At 45.2% G+C, this 21,900-nt stretch overlaps 1 protein-coding gene across 1 annotated transcript; it reads right to left on the minus strand.

Annotated features, from left to right (window-relative positions):
* Positions 1-8,090: 8,090 nt before the first annotated feature.
* Positions 8,091-12,038, minus strand: LOC135565354 (sulfotransferase 2B1-like). Its single transcript, XM_065011891.1, has 5 exons — positions 11,807-12,038; positions 11,254-11,462; positions 11,004-11,130; positions 10,811-10,908; positions 8,091-8,383 (listed from the first exon to the last, which is right to left on the minus strand). The coding sequence occupies exons 1-5, from the start codon at positions 11,943-11,945 to the stop codon at positions 8,339-8,341; spliced, it is 618 nt and encodes a 205-aa protein (XP_064867963.1). The 5' UTR covers positions 11,946-12,038; the 3' UTR covers positions 8,091-8,338.
* Between the last annotated feature and the right edge of the window lie 9,862 nt (positions 12,039-21,900).

The raw sequence follows: 21,900 nt of genomic DNA on the forward strand, positions 1-21,900 counted from the left end.
CTGTTGGGTTGACTAGTCTCATTATTGCAATAATGAATCAATGTTAAATAAAGATGATAGTTTGAAGAAATGACAAAGTCTCTCTCAGTATGAATTTCTACAACACAGGAAATACTGTTGGGCCAGTAAACGAAAGGTTGCTGGTTTGAATCCCTGAGCCAACTAGGTGAAACATTTGTCAATGTGTAGTTTAGCAAGGCACTTATTCCTAATTGCTCTGGATAAGAGCATCTGCTAAAGGACAAAATATGTAAAAAGACAAAATAAACACTTTAAAAATATTAATGTTTTTTTTATGCTCATGAGTAAACACACAATTCTTCAATTCACACAAGGTTAACCTCTGCACCCTCAGTGAAAATTATAATTATAGAGGAACATTCTTGTCATTCTTGCTTTTATCCCTCTTAGGCCACAATTTAACCAGACTTTGCTTTGCTATGCTGTCTTTGCACAGCTTCTGCTTCATGGTAGCTCTCTAACCTTTGATGAGAAAGATAATTCGTTCATACAGCTCCTAGATAATTAACTAGGTGCAATGTACACAACTCAAATTGTATGTGTTCTGCTTTGAATTGTCATTTTCAATAAATCAAATGCTTTGGCTTTCAGCGTTAATTCTTTTCTCAAATGACAGGCAGTGAATCTGGTCTCTGTATATCAATATAGCAGTGGGATATCTGAACGCTAGTACATAACCCTTGTAGTCAGTCTATAGGCTCTTTTTTATCTTATATGATTAGGCTTCTTTTTCCATTAAGAGGCAAATATCATGTTCTTCCTGTCAAATGGCTTCTTGTTGAATTATGTCATTATTGATGTTGATATTGTTTAGTTTTGTGTTGTGTAGTGGCTTTGCTGGCATGCATTCCCAAACATTTTTTTGTTTGTCCCAACAAGATTTACAAAAATCGCCACTGGATTTGACTATAGCTGGAAATGCAAACTTCTACTGTATTCGAGGTGAAAAAGGCTTATAAAGTTTGTAATTTCCACTTAAAAATGTCAGACTTGATTTGTCCTAACTAAAACTTTATCAACCTCTACATAAATGTCCATTAATTATAATCCATACAATAATTCACATTTCCTGTTGTTGTAGGATTGTTTTCCTACTGTGAAACTGGTCAAATTAAGATCCTTTATCTGTACCCAATAACAAGTTCCTTGTGGAACCGTGGCTGTATAAGTGCTCATCTAGACCACTTGTGTCACACAGATGATTGCGGTCCACTTACGTGTTGAGCAGAGTGGTCTGTGTATGTCCATGTTTCTGGAGCCCCACTCTGAATTAAGAAAGCCATCGCTAACACTTTCTGCCCAGTCTTTAAAACGTACGTAAGACACTCAGTCTCTCTCTCTGTTGTCGCAGTCTCACCTACACATCGCATTTCTGGGCTATGTGCCATACACAAACACACACACACACACACACACACACACACACACACAGAGAGAGAGAGAGAGAGAGAGAGAGGGAGAGAGAGGGAGAGAGAGAGAGAGAGAGAGAGAAAGAGAGAGAGAGAGAGAGAGAGAGAGAGAGAGAGAGAGAGAGAGAACATTTTATTTCCCATAGGGCCTGAGTTATCATACCATTATTAGATGAGTAGAATGTGGCTTTAGAAGGAGCCTTATCGGAAAGCCTTTCATGTTGCTGAACTGACAAATAAAAGTCAAACAGCCATTCAGAGTAAAATCCATGAATATTATTTGTTCTCAATCGCTCTACATTTTACATTTACATTTAAGTCATTTAGCAGACGCTCTTATCCAGAGCGACTTACAAATTGGTGCATTCACCTTATGACATCCAGTGGAACAGCCACTTTACAATAGTGCATCTAAATCTTTTAAGGGGGGGGTGAGAAGGATTACTTTATCCTATCCTAGGTATTCCTTAAAGAGGTGGGGTTTCAGGTGTCTCCGGAAGGTGGTGATTGACTCCGCTGCCCTGGCGTCGTGAGGGAGTTTGTTCCACCATTGGGGGGCCAGAGCAGCGAACAGTTTTGACTGGGCTGAGCGGGAACTGTACTTCCTCAGTGGTAGGGAGGCGAGCAGGCCAGAGGTGGATGAACGCAGTGCCCTTGTTTGGGTGTAGGGCCTGATCAGAGCCTGGAGGTACTGAGGTGCCGTTCCCCTCACAGCTCCGTAGGCAAGCACCATGGTCTTGTAGCGGATGCGAGCTTCAACTGGAAGCCAGTGGAGAGAGCGGAGGAGCGGGGTGACGTGAGAGAACTTGGGAAGGTTGAACACCAGACGGGCTGCGGCGTTCTGGATGAGTTGTAGGGGTTTAATGGCACAGGCAGGGAGCCCAGCCAACAGCGAGTTGCAGTAATCCAGACGGGAGATGACAAGTGCCTGGATTAGGACCTGCGCCGCTTCCTGTGTGAGGCAGGGTCGTACTCTGCGGATGTTGTAGAGCATGAACCTACAGGAACGGGCCACCGCCTTGATGTTATTTGAGAACGACAGGGTGTTGTCCAGGATCACGCCAAGGTTCTTAGCGCTCTGGGAGGAGGACACGATGGAGTTGTCAACCGTGATGGCGAGATCATGGAACGGGCAGTCCTTCCCCGGGAGGAAGAGCAGCTCCGTCTTGTCGAGGTTCAGCTTGAGGTGGTGATCCGTCATCCACACTGATATGTCTGCCAGACATGCAGAGATGCGATTCGCCACCTGGTCATCAGAAGGGGGAAAGGAGAAGATTAATTGTGTGTCGTCTGCATAGCAATGATAGGAGAGACCATGTGAGGTTATGACAGAGCCAAGTGACTTGGTGTATAGCGAGAATAGGAGAGGGCCTAGAACAGAGCCCTGGGGGACACCAGTGGTGAGAGCACGTGGTGAGGAGACAGATTCTCGCCACGCCACCTGGTAGGAGCGACCTGTCAGGTAGGACGCAATCCAAGCGTGGGCCGCGCCGGAGATGCCCAACTCGGAGAGGGTGGAGAGGAGGATCTGATGGTTCACAGTATCGAAGGCAGCCGATAGATCTAGAAGGATGAGAGCAGAGGAGAGAGAGTTAGCTTTAGCAGTGCGGAGCGCCTCCGTGATACAGAGAAGAGCAGTCTCAGTTGAATGACTAGTCTTGAAACCTGACTGATTTGGATCAAGAAGGTCATTCTGAGAGAGATAGCGGGAGAGCTGGCCAAGGACGGCACGTTCAAGAGTTTTGGAGAGAAAAGAAAGAAGGGATACTGGTCTGTAGTTGTTGACATCGGAGGGATCGAGTGTAGGTTTTTTCAGAAGGGGTGCAACTCTCGCTCTCTTGAAGACGGAAGGGAGGTAGCCAGCGGTCAGGGATGAGTTGATGAGCGAGGTGAGGTAAGGGAGAAGGTCTCCGGAAATGGTCTGGAGAAGAGAGGAGGGGATAGGGTCAAGCGGGCAGGTTGTTGGGCGGCCGGCCGTCACAAGACGCGAGATTTCATCTGGAGAGAGAGGGGAGAAAGAGGTCAGAGCACAGGGTAGGGCAGTGTGAGCAGAACCAGCGGTGTCGTTTGACTTAGCAAACGAGGAACGGATGTCGTCGACCTTCTTTTCAAAATGGTTGACGAAGTCATCTGCAGAGAGGGAGGAGGGGGGGAGGAGGATTCAGGAGGGAGGAGAAGGTGGCAAAGAGCTTCCTAGGGTTAGAGGCAGATGCTTGGAATTTAGAGTGGTAGAAAGTGGCTTTAGCAGCAGAGACAGAGGAGGAAAATGTAGAGAGGAGGGAGTGAAAGGATGCCAGGTCCGCAGGGAGGCGAGTTTTTCTCCATTTCCGCTCGGCTGCCCGGAGCCCTGTTCTGTGAGCTCGCAATGAGTCGTCGAGCCACGGAGCGGGAGGGGAGGACCGAGCCGGCCTGGAGGATAGGGGACATAGAGAGTCAAAGGATGCAGAAAGGGAGGAGAGGAGGGTTGAGGAGGCAGAATCAGGAGATAGGTTGGAGAAGGTTTGAGCAGAGGGAAGAGATGATAGGATGGAAGAGGAGAGAGTAGCGGGGGAGAGAGAGCGAAGGTCGGGACGGCGCGATACCATCCGAGTAGGGGCAGTGTGGGAAGTGTTGGATGAGAGCGAGAGGGAAAAGGATACAAGGTAGTGGTCGGAGACTTGGAGGGGAGTTGCAATGAGGTTAGTGGAAGAACAGCATCTAGTAAAGATGAGGTCGAGCGTATTGCCTGCCTTGTGAGTAGGGGGGGAAGGTGAGAGGGTGAGGTCAAAAGAGGAGAGGAGTGGAAAGAAGGAGGCAGAGAGGAATGAGTCAAAGGTAGACGTAGGGAGGTTAAAGTCGCCCAGAACTGTGAGAGGTGAGCCGTCCTCAGGAAAGGAGCTTATCAAGGCATCAAGCTCATTGATGAACTCTCCGAGGGAACCTGGAGGGCGATAAATAATAAGGATGTTAAGCTTGAAAGGGCTGGTAACTGTGACAGCCTGGAATTCAAAGGAGGCGATAGACAGATGGGTAAGGGGAGAAAGAGAGAATGACCACTTGGGAGAGATGAGGATCCCGGTGCCACCACCCCGCTGACCAGAAGCTCTCGGGGTGTGCGAGAACACGTGGGCGGACGAAGAGAGAGCAGTAGGAGTAGCAGTGTTATCTGTGGTGATCCATGTTTCCGTCAGTGCCAAGAAGTCGAGGGACTGGAGGGAGGCATAGGCTGAGATGAACTCTGCCTTGTTGGCCGCAGATCGGCAGTTCCAGAGGCAGTTCCAGAGGCTACCGGAGACCTGGAACTCCACGTGGGTCGTGCGCGCTGGGACCACCAGATTAGGATGGCCGCGGCCACGCGGTGTGGAGCGTTTGTATGGTCTGTGCAGAGAGGAGAGAACAGGGATAGACAGACACATAGTTGACAGGCTACAGAAGAGGCTACGCTAATGCAAAGGAGATTGGAATGACAAGTGGACTACACGTCTCGAATGTTCAGAAAGTTAAGCTTACGTAGCAAGAATCTTATTGACTAAAATGATTAAAATGATACAGTACTGCTGAAGTAGGCTAGCTGGCAGTGGCTGCGTTGTTGACTTTGTAGGCTAGCTGGCAGTGGCTGCGTTGTTGACACTACACTAATCAAGTCGTTCCGTTGAGTGTAATAGTTTTTACAGTGCTGCTATTCGGGGGCTAGCTGGCTAGCTAGCAGTGTTGATTACGTTACGTTGCGTTAAAAGAACGACAATAGCTGGCTAGCTAACCTAGAAAATCGCTCTAGACTACACAATTATCTTTGATACAAAGACGGCTATGTAGCTAGCTATGTAGCTAGCTACGATCAAACAAATCAAACCGTTGTACTGTAGTGAAATGAAATGAAAATGTGATACTACCTGTGGAGCGAAGCGGACCGGGTTGTTGAGTGCGGAAGTTCTATTCGGTAGACGTTGGCTAGCTGTTGGCTAGCTAGCAGTGTCTCCTACGTTAAGGACGACAAATAGCTGGCTAGCTAACCTCGGTAAATTAAGATAATCACTCTAAAACTACACACTCTAAACTACACAATTATCTTGGATACGAAGACAGCAAAGACAACTATGTAGCTAGCTAACACTACACTAATCAAGTCGTTCAGTTGAGTGTGATAGTTTCTACAGTGCTGCTATTCGGTAAACGGTGGACGTTTGCTAGCTGGCTAGCTGCTGGGCAGATAGCAGTGTAGACTACGTTAGGACGACGAAATACGATAATTACGCAATTATCTTTGATACAATGACGGCTATGTAGCTAGCTAAGAAGAAATTGCTAAGATTAGACAAATCAAACCGTTGTACTATAATGAAATGTAATGAAATGTAATGAAAAGTTATACTACCTGCGGACCGAAGTGCGGATGCGACCACTCGCTCCAACCCGGAAGTACGCTCTGACGTGGAGAGGACTTTGGCTTTGTCTCATGTCCCTCACTGTATCTGGGAAACTAATATCTGCCAAGCCAACCAGGAAACATTCACAGCTGACATATTTACAGTGCCCGACCACACAAATGTGCCTTTTCAACATGCAACAATATCAGAGTTACTGTATATCCACAGAAGCCTGTGAACTCTACCAGAGCGACTCCGTCTTCCACAGAAAATTCATACTGAACTAGTCCGATATTTAATTGTTATAGATATGGCTGGTATACAAACACACATTTGATAACGCTAGTACACACTTAAAGAGTGTTTGTCGAGTGTTCTTTGGTAAGGGTAATGGTGTTATGTGGAATCATAATGACTCAACGAACCCTTCAAGCCCTTCAATGGTTATTGTCCTCCATCCTCACCTGAGAAGCTGGGACAGTTCTGACTGGTTGTGGTGACTGTGGCCAACTCTCCCATGACTAAACTACTACACTAAATGGTGTTGTATGAGTGACAGCCCCTCACTCCAGGTGGGAGCTGAGGAGTAATGTTTTCCCAGTGGACAGAATAAAGAGAAAGTAGAAAAGAGAGCTTTATATGGAGTTGAGAGGATTGTATGACAGGATGCCAGAGACACCAGCATTCAGAGATCAAGTCACTGAGAGATATGATGTAAGATAATACTTTATCATACAGGGCATCAGAAAACTCTAACTAGTAACAATTCAATAAAAAACAGAAAATATTGCACCTTTTTGACAATTCTTCCATGTGTCCGAACCCCCTGCAACCCCAATCCCCTCCCGTTGAATGTAGTGTTTTATATCACACATACAGTGGGGATAATTGAATGAAGTCACTAATAGAGACAGGGAGTTATCACTATCTCCAAAAGCAGATTATATGATTTGCTTATATCCCTGGCCTGTGCATAAGGGCTGAACAAACCTTCACTCTGAAAGTTACTGGATATAAATAGATTACTATTCAGTGTTGCAGACAGCACCATGCATGTGTGACATGTTTCATCTGTCCTTCTGTGGTTTCTCTGCCTTTGTCATCGATTCGGATTGAGTTTGCAGATTAGGTTATATAACATTACATGATCAAAACATAGATATGCAGCAAAAGAATTACAATCAAATCACGTCAAATAATAACAAGAATTCGCTATTAGTTTTCTCTGTACCTGTCGGAATAATATAATAAGGACTAGCACATCCTTCAGCTATTATCAACAGAATACAAATGATTTTCCCTTCTGACCCTAGATTGGCATATCTCACCCTTTGACTGCACCAAGTGTAATTCTGTCTGACTACTGACATTACAAGCACTATGAGGTTCAGTGTAGCATTTGAGACCTTTACAACAGTATGACTGCAATGATGCTGTCTCTGTTGGAGGACACCAGCTTACAGCCGCTTGATTATGTTTGAGAACCTATTTTACGATATTGAAGCCAAATGGCTGAGAAGATCAGGCATGAAATTATGTTTTTGACGGTCGGAATCTCTTGCAGGAAACGTTGTGGTTCTGTTTCAACTGACCAGCAGCCACTGTGCACAAACTCAACTGCTTCTCTCTTCATTCATTCTTATTTTTTCTTCTTGGGTCTGAGAGGCAGTGCTCATTGGCTTTGATGTCAATTGGTAATGTATTCCCGATTTAACAAGGTTCTGGCTGACAGAGTTTGATTGAACAAAAAGGCCAAGGCTTAACTTCCTGAAGTGGATGAGATTATGTTGTAATTGGGACCAATTTGGATAGAGGCACAGAGAGGAAAGGCAACTTACACGCGACACTTACCTCTAGTCCCTTTCTATGCTGAAGTGAGTAGCATAGCCAATGAGGTTGACTTTTTAGGGAAGATCAAAATACTAATTATTCTGCTGCTGTTGGGAGTGGTTTGATGGTCTCCCCTTCATCACTATTCCTGATAAGTTGTAGTGATTCAAATGAATAATTTACCTAATTCACATTTTTTAAATGTTCCATCTTACCTCTTCTGGAACATTTTCAATAAATTCATGCAATTTACAGGAACTTCTGGTCTGTTTTTTACCCAATTGTAAATTATATATTTTTCATATTGAGTTCCCCATGGAAAGCTTTCAAAAGTTGCATAGTCATTTTAAGTAAACATGTTTCTCTGGCTAAAAGCTCTGATTTAGATGATTCTAAATTTAAAATGTGTGAGAACCGAGTGATGATGATGATAATCATTTGGACAAACAGACAGGGATGCAGACAATTAATTATAGAGATGAACTCAAAATACCAACATGTACTTTATTAATGTTTCAATGGAACCAAACCAGCACATGCGTATAATATGCATGTACACATGAATGTGTGTCTGCATATGTCTTGCATGTTGTAAATATACTATGGTTCTAGTCTATATCTGTGGAGCCTGTGCCTGTCTCTGAGCAGGATTGACTGTATTCTGTCTTTGTAGCTGGTTGGTGGGTTAAAGGCACTGGGCCAGGCTTCTTTTCTTCACAGTTCCCTCAGTGGCTAAGTGCCTTTCCACGTTCTAACATGATGGAGCATTACGATGGTCTAAATGAGAGGGGAGATGTACTAATCAAATCAAATCCAATCAAATTTATTTATATAGCCCTTCGTACATCAGCTGATATCTCAAAGTTATGTGATTATCGAAAACTTCAACAAGCATTTCTCAACGGCTAGCCATGCCTTCCGCCTGGCTACTCCAACCTCGGCAAACAGCTCCGCACCCCCCGCAGCTACTTGCCCAAACCTCCGCAATTTCTCCTTCACCCAAATCCAGATAGCAGATGTTCTGAAAGAGCTGCAAAACCTGGACCGGTACAAATCAGCCAGGCTAGACAATCTGGACCCTCTCTTTCTAAAATTATCCGCCGCCATTGTTGCAACCCCTATTACCAGTCTATTAAACCTCTTTCGTATCGTCCGAGATCCCTAAATATTGGAAAGCTGCCGCGGTCATCCCCCTCTTCAAAGGGGATGACACTCTAGACCCAAACTGTTATAGACCTATATCCATCCTGGCCTGCCTTTCTAAAGTCTTCGAAAGCCAAGTTAACAAACAGATCACTGACCATTTCGAATTCCACCATACCTTCTCCACTGTGCAATCTGGTTTCCGAGCTGGTCACGGGTGCACCTCAGCCACGCTCAAGGTACTAAACGATATCATAACCGCCATCGATAAAAGACAGTACTGTGCAGCTGTCTTCATCGACCTGGCCAAGGCTTTCGACTCTGTCAATCACTGTATTCTTATCGGCAGACTCAACAGCCTTGGTTTCTCAAATGACTCCCTCAACTGGTTCACCAACTACTTCTCAGATAGAGTTCAGTGTGTCAAACCTGAGGGCCTGTTGTCCAGGCTCCTGTCAGTCTGTATGGGGGTACCACTGGGTTCAATTCTCGGGCCGACTCTTTTCTCTGTATATATCAACAATGTCGCTCTTGCTGCAGGTGATTCCCTGATCCACCTCTACGCAGACGACCCCATTCTGTATACATCGTGCCCTTCTTTGGATACTGTGTTAATAAATCTCCAAACGAGCTTCAATGCCATACAACACTCCATCCGTGGCCTCCAACTGCTCTTAAATCACTAGTAAAACTAAATGCCCACACCCGCCGTCCGACTAGCATCACTACTCTGGACGGTTCTAACTTAGAATATCTGGACAACTACAAATACCTAGGTTTCTGGCTAGACTGTAAACTCTCCTTCCAGACTCATATTAAACATCTACATTCCAAAATTAAATCTAGAGTCGGTTTCCTATTTCGCAACAAAATCTTCTTCACTCATGCTGCCAAACATACAATCGTAAAACTGACTATTCTACCGATCCTAGACTTCGGTGATGTAATTTACAAAATAGCCTCCAACACTCAAAATGGATGCAGTCAATCACAGTGCCATCCGTTTTGTCACCAAAGCCCCATATACCACCCACCACTGCAACCTGTATGCTCTCGTCGGCTGGCCCTCTACATATTCGTCGCCAGACCCATTGGCTCCAGGTGATCTATAGGTCTTTGCTAGGTAAAGCTCTGCCTTATCTCAGCTCACTGGTCACCATAGCAACACCCACCCGTAGCATGCGCTCCAGCAGGTATATCTCACTGGTCATCCCGAAAGCCAAATCTCCTTTGGCCGCCTTTCCTTCCAGTTCTCTGCTGCCAATGACTGGAACGAATTGCAGAAATTGGAGACTTATATCGCCCTCACTAACTTTAAGCATCAGTTATTTGAGCAGCTTACCAATCGCTGCAGCTGTAAATAGCCCATCCAATCTACCTACCTCATCCCCATATTGTTTTTATTTACTTTGCTCTTTTGCACACCAGTAGTTCTACTTCCACATCATCATCTGCACATCTATCACTCCAGTGTTAAATTGTAATTACTTCGCTACTATGGCCTATTTATTGCCTTACGTCCTCACACCATTTTCACACACTGCATATAGACTTTTTCTACTGTGTTATTGACTGTATGTTTGTTTATTCCATGTGTAACTGTGTTGTTGTTTGTGTCGCACCGCTTTGCTTTATCTTGGCCAGGTCGGAGTTGTAAATGAGAACTTGTTCTCAACTGGCCTACCTGGTTAAATAAAGGTGAAGTAAAAAATAAAATAATAAAAACAGTGAATATCTACAACGCAAGCATTTATTTTTCCTAAAGCTATGTTCACGTAGTATTTCATAATGTCACTTAAAATAGCATCTCACAAAGGTCTATTTATAATCTATGACTAATATTTTCATGTCTGAAGGATAGCCTATTTCTGTAGTTACACAATCTCAGAGACTCATGAGACTGTAATACAAGTGTTGTGTTCTGATGCGCTTAAATGGACACGTCTACAATATGGTTAGGGGTGACTCAACTGCAATGAGGAAGAGAGAATGTAATGGGATGTTTGCAATTGATGACAACAACAATACATAGCAGACAGTGATAGACAAGAGTTATCCTACCAGCCACATCTCCTCATAAGAGATATAAAGAACATTTGCCAAGACTCCTGCTTGACTCGTCCAGCCTTTCACATGATCGAACCAGGACCCATAACTTACTGCAAAAAGGGTAAACGTTGGATTAGATCTGACTGTTAACAGTAGGATTAAATCCCAGAATTGCTCGAGGTACAAATCATTAGTGTCAACTCACCTGATCCCTCCAGAAAACTATCCAGAAACTCATCAAAGGAATTGGGTTCTGGGAGGAACTTGGCCATTTTATGGAAGTGGTAATATGACACAGCAACATCTTTGGGGTTTCTGGCGACATAGATGACCTGAGAGATGGGGTGGAGATAGTGTCACTAACTATCAATATATTATTTCCATAGAGTTGCTTTACAAAATAGGAAATGTCTCACAGCTTTGAGAATAGTCTCTTCAACATAACCACATCCTACCTTAGCTTTGGAGCCCTGGAGTGCAGAAGCCAGCAGGTTGTAGGGCAGGTGAGTGGTGATGATTCGGTGCCCCTGGGTAGCCTCCAGCACATTTGCACTGTAATGCTGTTCCAGCCAGGGGGCTCGTGCCCAGTTGGGCACAGTTTTGGAGAGTTGTGGGTCCCCTCTGTTTTTCACAAGAGTTACAATCTCCTGCATCCAGGTAGTCCCTTTAACCAGAGATCACAGAGGGAAAGAAAGAAGAGTTAAAGAGAGAGAACTGTACACCTAATACCTCTGTCTACATTGAATCCCTTCCTAAACCACTACTTCCATAAAGACAGATGGTCTGAGAGAAGTGGGTCTTGAAAGCAATTAATCATTGACAAGTTAAACCAACAGCAACAATACAATAACCTACTGGAGTCTGTGCATATACAGTTATTAAAGCCCTGAACGTTTGCTTCAACTGCAAAGTGTGAAAGAGGAAAAAGTCCTGCAGTTGGCTAGTGTTGCAGCATGTCTAATGTGTTGTGACACCGAGCAGTGGTGTGACAGAGCTGTCCTGTCTCACCTGATTTGGGGTAGGTGGCGATGACAGTGTCCCTGTCCCGAAACTGGAAGTGGAGGGCATAGTTCAGGGAGTCCTGGGTGTGAATGTGCCCAGGGAATGAGATGTGATGGAAGGTCTCTGTCACGTCCAGCCTGGCCATGTCTGTCTGCTTGTCTACCTAACTGCCTGTCTCTCTCTGTCTGTTTTTCTGACTGACTCTCTGTGAGGAGGGAAGTATGAGATGATCTGGCTTCCTACAGACCTTAAATAGCCAAGCAGTATGTCATGACGTTGGCCTGTGGGTAACACCAGCCTTAGTAAAGTTGAACATTTATTTTGAGGCCTTTAACTCTACAGCTACAGCACTCACCAGTTCTCTTCTCAGAAGTCCATAGGTCATCCCTGTAGACTGCCCAAAACTAGTGTCTTACAGCTGTAGACTTATCATATAGTTATCAACTTAGGATAGTACCCTAAGCAACACCCAGCAAATTAGGAAATCCCTAGATATGACATCAGACAATGCCATGATAGGGTCATTTTGACAAGAACATGGACATAGATAGAATACAGTCCAATTCATGCTGAAACAGGGAAGGGACTTCCTCAAACTGTTGCCACAAAGCTGGAAGCACATATTTGTCTTGAATGATATTGTATGCTGTGGCCTGGACCATGAAAAACAGCCCCAGATCATTATTCCTCCTCCATCCAACTTTACAGTTGGCACTATGCATTGCGGCAGGTAGCGTTCTCCTGGCATCCGCCAAACCCAGATTCTTAGGCTTGTATGCCACTGCCATTGAAACACGTTTCATGAAGTTCCTGTCAAACAGTTATTGTGCTGATGTTGCTTCCAGAGGCAGTTTGGAACACGGAGTGAGTGTTGCAACCAAGGACAGAGGATTTTTACGTGTTACGTGCTTCAGCATTCGGCGGTCCCGTTCTGTGAGCTTGTGTGGCCCACATCTTCGCGGCTGAGCCATTGTTGCACCTAGACATTTCCACTTCACAATAACGGCACTTACAGTTGACCAGGGAAGCTCTAGCAGGACCGAAATTTGACGAACATCCTATGACGGTGCCGCGTTGAAAGTCACTGAGCTCTTCAGTAAGGCCATTCTACTGCCGATGTTTGTCTATGGAGATTGCATGGCTGTGTGATCGATGTTATACACCGGTCAGCTATGGGTGTGGCTAAATTAGCCGAATACACTAATTTGAATGGGTGTCCAAATACTTTTGTATATATACTGTAGTGTAATTTGCATGGACTCACTATACAATAATAGTGTTTAACATTATTTTTTAATGACTGCCTCATCTCTGTACCCCACACATACAATTATCTGTAAGATCCCTCCGTCGAGCAGTGAATTTCAAACACAGACTCAACCACAAAGAACTGGGATGTTTTCCAATGCCTCATAAAGAAGAGCACTTGTAAAAAATAAAATAAAAAGTTAAACTGAAAATGTGGCAAAGAAATGTACTTTATGTCCTAAATACAAAGAATTATGTTTGGGGAAAATCCAACACAACACAACACATCACTTACTACCACTCTTAATATTTTCATGCATGGTGGTGGCTGCATCATGTTATTGGGGTATGCTTGTCATCAGGAAGTACTAGGGATTTTTTTTAGGATGAAAATAAACATAATAGACATTACAATAACCTTAAACTCAAAGCAAAATATACACTGGAGTTCCTTATCAAGACAACATTGAATGGTCCTGATTGGCCTAGTTACAGTTTGGACTTAAATTGGATTGAAAATCCATGACAAGAATTGAAAATGGCTGTCTAGCAATGATCAACAACCAACCTGACAGAGGTTGAAGAATTTAAAAATAGTGTGCAAATGTTGCACAATCCAGGTGTGCAAAGCTCTTAGAGACTAACAGCTGTAATCACTACCAAAGGTGATTCTAACATGTATTGACTCGGGATATCAGGTATGAAGGTAAGACCCAGATGCAGACATGTCGAATAAACAATGGTTTAAGGTCAGGGTAGGCAGAGGTCAAAAATCCAGAGGTGAGGCAAAGGTACAAGTCGGCAGGCAGGGTCAGGCAGAGTGGTCAGGCAGGCGGACTCAGAGTCAGGACAGGCAAGAATCAAAACCAGGAGGGCGAGAAAAAGAGAGACTGGGAAAAGCATGAGCTGAGAACAAAAACACTGGTTGACTTGACAAACAAGACAAACTGGCAACAGACTTCACAGGTATAAATACACAGGGAATAATGGGGAAGATGGGCGACACCTGGAGGGGGGTGGAGACAATCACAAAGACAGGTGAAACAAATCAGGGTGTGACACAGGAGTGTGAATACTATGTAAATGAAATATACCTGTACTTAATTTTTAATACATTTGCAAACATTTCTAAAAACATGCATTCACTTTATCATTATGGGGTATTGTGTGTAGATGGGTGAGAATTATTATTTTTTAAATCCATTTTGAATTCAGGATGTAACACAACAAAATGTGCAATAAGTCAAGGCGTATGAATACTTTTTGAAGGCACTGTATATAAACTAGGTGAACTTCTCAACCCTCAAAACCCACCGTTCAGGGTCTAAAAGAAAAGATGTCCATAAAATGTCAGAGCCAAATTGTCAGCTACTTAACACAGAGGAATTATCTTGGTTGCTTAGCCTCTGATTATATAAGTGGGGATATGCTGGTATTGAAACTAGTGAGTGTCAGTAGCCTTTAAACCAACTCACCCCTGTGGTCTTGGTCCCTCTAGGTTGTATAAGGTTATAGAGGCCAGTTAGTGGATCAGAAGTGTAGGAGGCAGTGCTTTTAACTGTGTGCGAGAGGGCAATAGTTAATGATATGTAATGTATGGAACTGTAAACTTTCCCTCAAAGAGTTGCACGCAAGCAGGGGCGGACTAGGTGATTTGGAGGCTCCAGGCAGAGTCCAGTCTGAGGTTTGACATGCCATGCTCGTTTTGGCCAGACAGCATCAGACACATGGCCTCTGCCTCGACGACTATGGCAGTATTATCAACAGCACCTGTCTTTTTACTGAAGAATTTAGATAACTAAAATATCTGCTTACCTAAGTAATTTTTTCAATTATGCCCAGCTCACCCTTGATGATACAATGTATGAGGCCTGAGGCAACTGCCTCTTCTGCCTAATGGTAAGCCAACCGCTGCACACAAGGGCTCCACTGTTGACCATGAGTTGTTCAGAAGACTGTGATTATATCAGAACTTGCTGTCTGTGTTTAAATGTGTATTTAAAATAGGTACAAACATTAACATGACAAAGAGGGACTTTGCAATTAATTGCAATTCATCTGATCACTCTTCATACCATTCTGGAGTATATGCAAATTGCCATCATACCAACATGAGGCAGCAGACTTTGTGAAAATTAATATTTGTGTCATTCTCCAAACTTTTGGCCACGACTGTACACACACTCACTCACTGCTGCTACTTTTCACTCTTATTATTATATCCTAATGCCTAGTCACGTTATATATTTATTTAACCTTTATTTAACTAGGCAAGTCAGTTAAGAACAAATTCTTATTCACAACGACGGCCTACCCCGGCCAAACCCAGCCGACACCGGGCCAACTGTGCACCGTCCTATGGGTCTCCCAATCACGGCTGGATGTGATACAGCCTGGATTCAAACCAGGGACTGTAGTGACACCTCTTGCACTGAGATGCAGTGCCTTAGACCGCTGTGCCACTCGGGAGCCCCAGCCTCCTGTACATATTTACCTCAATTACCACGTATCCCTGCACATTGATACGGTATTGGTACTCCTTGTATATAGCTTCATGCTTGTGTGTTTTATTTCTCACATGCTTTTAAATCTTTTTATCTAAAACTCTACATCTTTGGGAAAGAGTTTGTGAGAAAGCATTTTACTGTTGTATTTGGCGCATGTAACAAATAACATTTGATTAGACACACACACACACACACACACACACACACACACACGTGAAAACGCTAAATGAAATGTCTGCTGGCAGATGGCTGTTTTTATCTGTACACGTACCTGTACATCATGTCCTGTCCTGTAGTGTGATACCCAACACAACACACATGTTCCAGTCTGGAATCTCAAGGCCTAAGGACAGTCCGTGGTTGTGAGAGTGAGCCACAATGACCTTACCAGTCTTATGTAACATCAGGCACTAAGAGCATGACAGTTCAGAGACATCAACAGCATTACAGTGCCAGGCAAGCAAGCAAGCAGGCAGGCAGGCAAGCATGGCATCCATCCCTCTGTCCTTGCATCAGTCATTGCCCACCTGTTTCAGAAACATGAATGAATGATACCAATGAGACCATCAGAGAGACAATCTGCTAACTCATTAGCCCTGACACAGTTCCTATTAACAATGGCTGTTTTATATGTTGTAATTACACTGATGAGGTACATGATACTGTTCAGCCAGTATCCATCCCTAGATCTACAGTAATATAAGTACACGACAACATACTGTACGCTGTACGCTCACCTATTTGCTACAAAGCATGTCAGCTTTTTTCTGTTTGTCAATGAAAGCCTCTCATTTTACATTTCATCGATACTATAGCAAACTCATTTTGCACAGACAAAAGGGAGGATGGCTATGAACGAACTACTCCACTCGTACGAGTGGCCATAAGAATGAGATCGCACACTGATACATGTCAGAAGGTGCTTTCAACTGGGATGTGGTAGTAGCCCTGTCCTGCAGTCAAATGATCTAATGGCCTCACGGGTGGAGTGAAATTCTTATTTTTCATAATTTAATAATTTATCAACATTATTAGATTTTTTTTATGCAGAAAATCCGGTGTTTCTATGTCTAACGGTTTTGTTATATTCAGTATTCTATGACGTATATAAAGTGTAATATTGGGATTCAAACTCACAATTGAATACATCAGATAATGACCAGATCTCCCGGTGGAAGAAAGTCACATAATACTACAATTTATTTTCCCAACACCAGCAAATTCTTTAGTTGCAAGGCTGGACTTTTCCTAATGTTGAGCCAAGAAGCATGGCAAAAGGACAAACTTGTTTACTCAACTTTACTCTACTAGGCTACCTGTTCTTTCTCCCTCTGTCAACAGCCAAGTGGAATTCACATGATTTCACAAAGCTGGTACTCAGTCAGCTGTATAAGGAAATAAGCAAACAGGAAACCACTCACCCAGAGGTGACGCTCCTAGTGGCCGGAGACTTTAATGCAGGGAAACTTAAATCAGTTCAATCATACAAACAATTTGAAAAGACACATTGCGTTTCATTTTTGTTGTCAGTGTTTATTGTAAAAATGTGAAACAAATATTAACATTTAAAAATCTATATTCACAAAAAAAATCATAAACCTTTAGACATTAATGCAAACAGATTTGAAAGAAAAAGACGTTGTTTAACCCAGTCAAAGTATAGAATACATCTCACAATTCACGTGATGAATATTAAATGATATATGAAATAAAATAAATGGTCTCCCTCGCTACACATTCAAGTTAACTGTCTCACTTTGTACAGCCTTTGAGAAGGTTAGCGTATCTAGAATAGCCAACCGGGTTGGAGCGAGCGGTCGCATCCGCACTTCGGTCCGCAGGTAGTATTACATTTCATTACATTTCATTATAGTACAACGGTTTGATTTGTCTAATCTTAGCAATTTCTTCTTAGCTAGCTACATAGCCGTCATTGGTATCAAAGATAATTGCGTAATTATCGTATTTCGTCGTCCTAACGTAGTCTACACTGCTATCTGCCCAGCAGCTAGCCAGCTAGCAAACGTCCACCGTCTACCGAATAGCAGCACTGTAGAAACTATTACACTCAACTGAACGACTTGATTAGTGTAGTGTTAGCTAGCTACATAGTTGTCTTTGCTGTCTTCGTATCCAAGATAATTGTGTAGTTTAGAGTGTGTAGTTTTAGAGTGATTATCTTAATTTACCGAGGTTAGCTAGCCAGCTATTTGTCGTCCTTAACGTAGGAGACACTGCTAGCTAGCCAACAGCTAGCCAACGTCTACCGAATAGAACTTCCGCACTCAACAACCCGGTCGCATTCCGCTTCGCTCCACAGGTAGTATCACATTTTCATTTCATTTCACTACAGTACAACGGTTTGATTTGTTGATCGTAGCTAGCTACATAGCTAGCTACATAGCCGTCTTTGTATCAAAGATAATCGTGTAGTCTAGAGCGATTTTCTAGGTTAGCTAGCCAGCTATTGTCGTTCTTTAAACGCAACGTAACGTAATCAACACTGCTAGCTAGCCAGCTAGCCCCCGAATAGCAGCACTGTAGAAACTATTACACTCAACGGAACGACTTGATTAGTGTAGTGTCAACAACGCAGCCACTGCCAGCTAGCCTACTTCAGCAGTACTGTATCATTTTAATCATTTTAGTCAATAAGATTCTTGCTACGTAAGCTTAACTTTCTGAACATTCGAGACGTGTAGTCCACTTGTCATTCCAATCTCCTTTGCATTAGCGTAGCCTCTTCTGTAGCCTGTCAACTATGTGTCTGTCTATCCCTGTTCTCTCCTCTCTGCACAGACCATACAAACGCTCCACACCGCGTGGCCGCGGCCACCCTAATCTGGTGGTCCCAGCGCGCACGACCCACGTGGAGTTCCAGGTCTCCGGTAGCCTCTGGAACTGCCGATCTGCGGCCAACAAGGCAGAGTTCATCTCAGCCTATGCCTCCCTCCAGTCCCTCGATTTCTTGGCACTGACGGAAACATGGATCACCACAGATAACACTGCTACTCCTACTGCTCTCTCTTCGTCCGCCCACGTGTTCTCGCACACCCCGAGAGCTTCTGGTCAGCGGGGTGGTGGCACCGGGATCCTCATCTCTCCCAAGTGGTCATTCTCTCTTTCTCCCCTTACCCATCTGTCTATCGCCTCCTTTGAATTCCATGCTGTCACAGTTACCAGCCCTTTCAAGCTTAACATCCTTATCATTTATCGCCCTCCAGGTTCCCTCAGAGAGTTCATCAATGAGCTTGATGCCTTGATAAGCTCCTTTCCTGAGGACGGCTCACCTCTCACAGTTCTGGGCGACTTTAACCTCCCTACGTCTACCTTTGACTCATTCCTCTCTGCCTCCTTCTTTCCACTCCTCTCCTCTTTTGACCTCACCCTCTCACCTTCCCCCTACTCACAAGGCAGGCAATACGCTCGACCTCATCTTTACTAGATGCTGTTCTTCCACTAACCTCATTGCAACTCCCCTCCAAGTTTCCGACCACTACCTTGTATCCTTTTCCCTCTCGCTCTCATCCAACACTTCCCACACTGCCCCTACTCGGATGGTATCGCGCCGTCCCAACCTTCGCTCTCTCTCCCCCGCTACTCTCTCCTCTTCCATCCTATCATCTCTTCCCTCTGCTCAAACCTTCTCCAACCTATCTCCTGATTCTGCCTCCTCAACCCTCCTCTCCTCCCTTTCTGCATCCTTTGACTCTCTATGTCCCCTATCCTCCAGGCCGGCTCGGTCCTCCCCTCCCGCTCCGTGGCTCGACGACTCATTGCGAGCTCACAGAACAGGGCTCCGGGCAGCCGAGCGGAAATGGAGGAAAACTCGCCTCCCTGCGGACCTGGCATCCTTTCACTCCCTCCTCTCTACATTTTCCTCTTCTGTCTCTGCTGCTAAAGCCACTTTCTACCACTCTAAATTCCAAGCATCTGCCTCTAACCCTAGGAAGCTCTTTGCCACCTTCTCCTCCCTCCTGAATCCTCCTGCCCCTCCCCCCCCTTCCTCCCTCTCTGCAGATGACTTCGTCAACCATTTTGAAAAGAAGGTCGACGACATCCGATCCTCGTTTGCTAAGTCAAACGACACCGCTGGTTCTGCTCACACTGCCCTACCCTGTGCTCTGACCTCTTTCTCCCCTCTCTCTCCAGATGAAATCTCGCGTCTTGTGACGGCCGGCCGCCCAACAACCTGCCCGCTTGACCCTATCCCCTCCTCTCTTCTCCAGACCATTTCCGGAGACCTTCTCCCTTACCTCACCTCGCTCATCAACTCATCCCTGACCGCTGGCTACGTCCCTTCCGTCTTCAAGAGAGCGAGAGTTGCACCCCTTCTGAAAAAACCTACACTCGATCCCTCCGATGTCAACAACTACAGACCAGTATCCCTTCTTTCTTTTCTCTCCAAAACTCTTGAACGTGCCATCCTTGGCCAGCTCTCCCGCTATCTCTCTCAGAATGACCTTCTTGATCCAAATCAGTCAGGTTTCAAGACTAGTCATTCAACTGAGACTGCTCTTCTCTGTATCACGGAGGCGCTCCGCACTGCTAAAGCTAACTCTCTCTCCTCTGCTCTCATCCTTCTAGACCTATCGGCTGCCTTCGATACTGTGAACCATCAGATCCTCCTCTCCACCCTCTCCGAGTTGGGCATCTCCGGCGCGGCCCACGCTTGGATTGCGTCCTACCTGACAGGTCGCTCCTACCAGGTGGCGTGGCGAGAATCTGTCTCCTCACCACGCGCTCTCACCACTGGTGTCCCCAGGGCTCTGTTCTAGGCCCTCTCCTATTCTCGCTATACACCAAGTCACTTGGCTCTGTCATAACCTCACATGGTCTCTCCTATCATTGCTATGCAGACGACACACAATTAATCTTCTCCTTTCCCCCTTCTGATGACCAGGTGGCGAATCGCATCTCTGCATGTCTGGCAGACATATCAGTGTGGATGACCGATCACCACCTCAAGCTGAACCTCGGCAAGACGGAGCTGCTCTTCCTCCCGGGGAAGGACTGCCCGTTCCATGATCTCGCCATCACGGTTGACAACTCCATTGTGTCCTCCTCCCAGAGCGCTAAGAACCTTGGCGTGATCCTGGACAACACCCTGTCGTTCTCAAATAACATCAAGGCGGTGGCCCGTTCCTGTAGGTTCATGCTCTACAACATCCGCAGAGTATGACCCTGCCTCACACAGGAAGCGGCGCAGGTCCTAATCCAGGCACTTGTCATCTCCCGTCTGGATTACTGCAACTCGCTGTTGGCTGGGCTCCCTGCCTGTGCCATTAAACCCCTACAACTCATCCAGAACGCCGCAGCCCGTCTGGTGTTCAACCTTCCCAAGTTCTCTCACGTCACCCCGCTCCTCCGCTCTCTCCACTGGCTTCCAGTTGAAGCTCGCATCCGCTACAAGACCATGGTGCTTGCCTACGGAGCTGTGAGGGGAACGGCACCTCAGTACCTCCAGGCTCTGATCAGGCCCTACACCCAAACAAGGGCACTGCGTTCATCCACCTCTGGCCTGCTCGCCTCCCTACCACTGAGGAAGTACAGTTCCCGCTCAGCCCAGTCAAAACTGTTCGCTGCTCTGGCCCCCCAATGGTGGAACAAACTCCCTCACGACGCCAGGACAGCGGAGTCAATCACCACCTTCCGGAGACACCTGAAACCCCACCTCTTTAAGGAATACCTAGGATAGGATAAAGTAATCCTTCTCACCCCCCCTCCCCTTAAAAGATTTAGATGCACTATTGTAAAGTGGCTGCTCCACTGGATGTCATAAGGTGAATGCACCAATTTGTAAGTCGCTCTGGATAAGAGCGTCTGCTAAATGACTTAAATGTAAATGTAAATGTTGTAAGTCGCTCTGGATAAGAGCGTCTGCTAAATGACTTAAATGAAAATGTAAATGCTAGAGTAAAGCTATCACCGGGTTATGAGGCTATAAGGTTCTACAGGCTCTGTCGCAGCCGGCAGCAACCGGGAAGCCCATGGGGCGGCGCACAATTGGACCAGCGTGGTCCGGGATAGGGAGGGTTTGGCCGGCAGGGATATCCTTGTCTCATCGTGCACTAGCGAGTCCTGTGTCGGGCCGGGCGCAGTGCACGCTGACCAGGTTGCCAAGTCTAAGGTGTTTCCTTACATTGGGGAAACAAGGGAAAAACAAGTTTTTTTTTTTTTTTTTAAACATACACAAGGCCAGATGGATTACCAGGACGTGTGCTCCGGGCGTGTGCTGACCAACTGGCAGGTGTCTTCACTGACATTTTCAACATGTCCCTGATTGAGTCTGTAATACCAACATGTTTCCACTATAGTCCACCATAGTCCTTGTGCCCAAGAACA

Source organism: Oncorhynchus nerka, linkage group LG27 (assembly GCF_034236695.1).
Source record: "Oncorhynchus nerka isolate Pitt River linkage group LG27, Oner_Uvic_2.0, whole genome shotgun sequence".
Classification (NCBI taxonomy): domain Eukaryota; kingdom Metazoa; phylum Chordata; class Actinopteri; order Salmoniformes; family Salmonidae; genus Oncorhynchus; species Oncorhynchus nerka.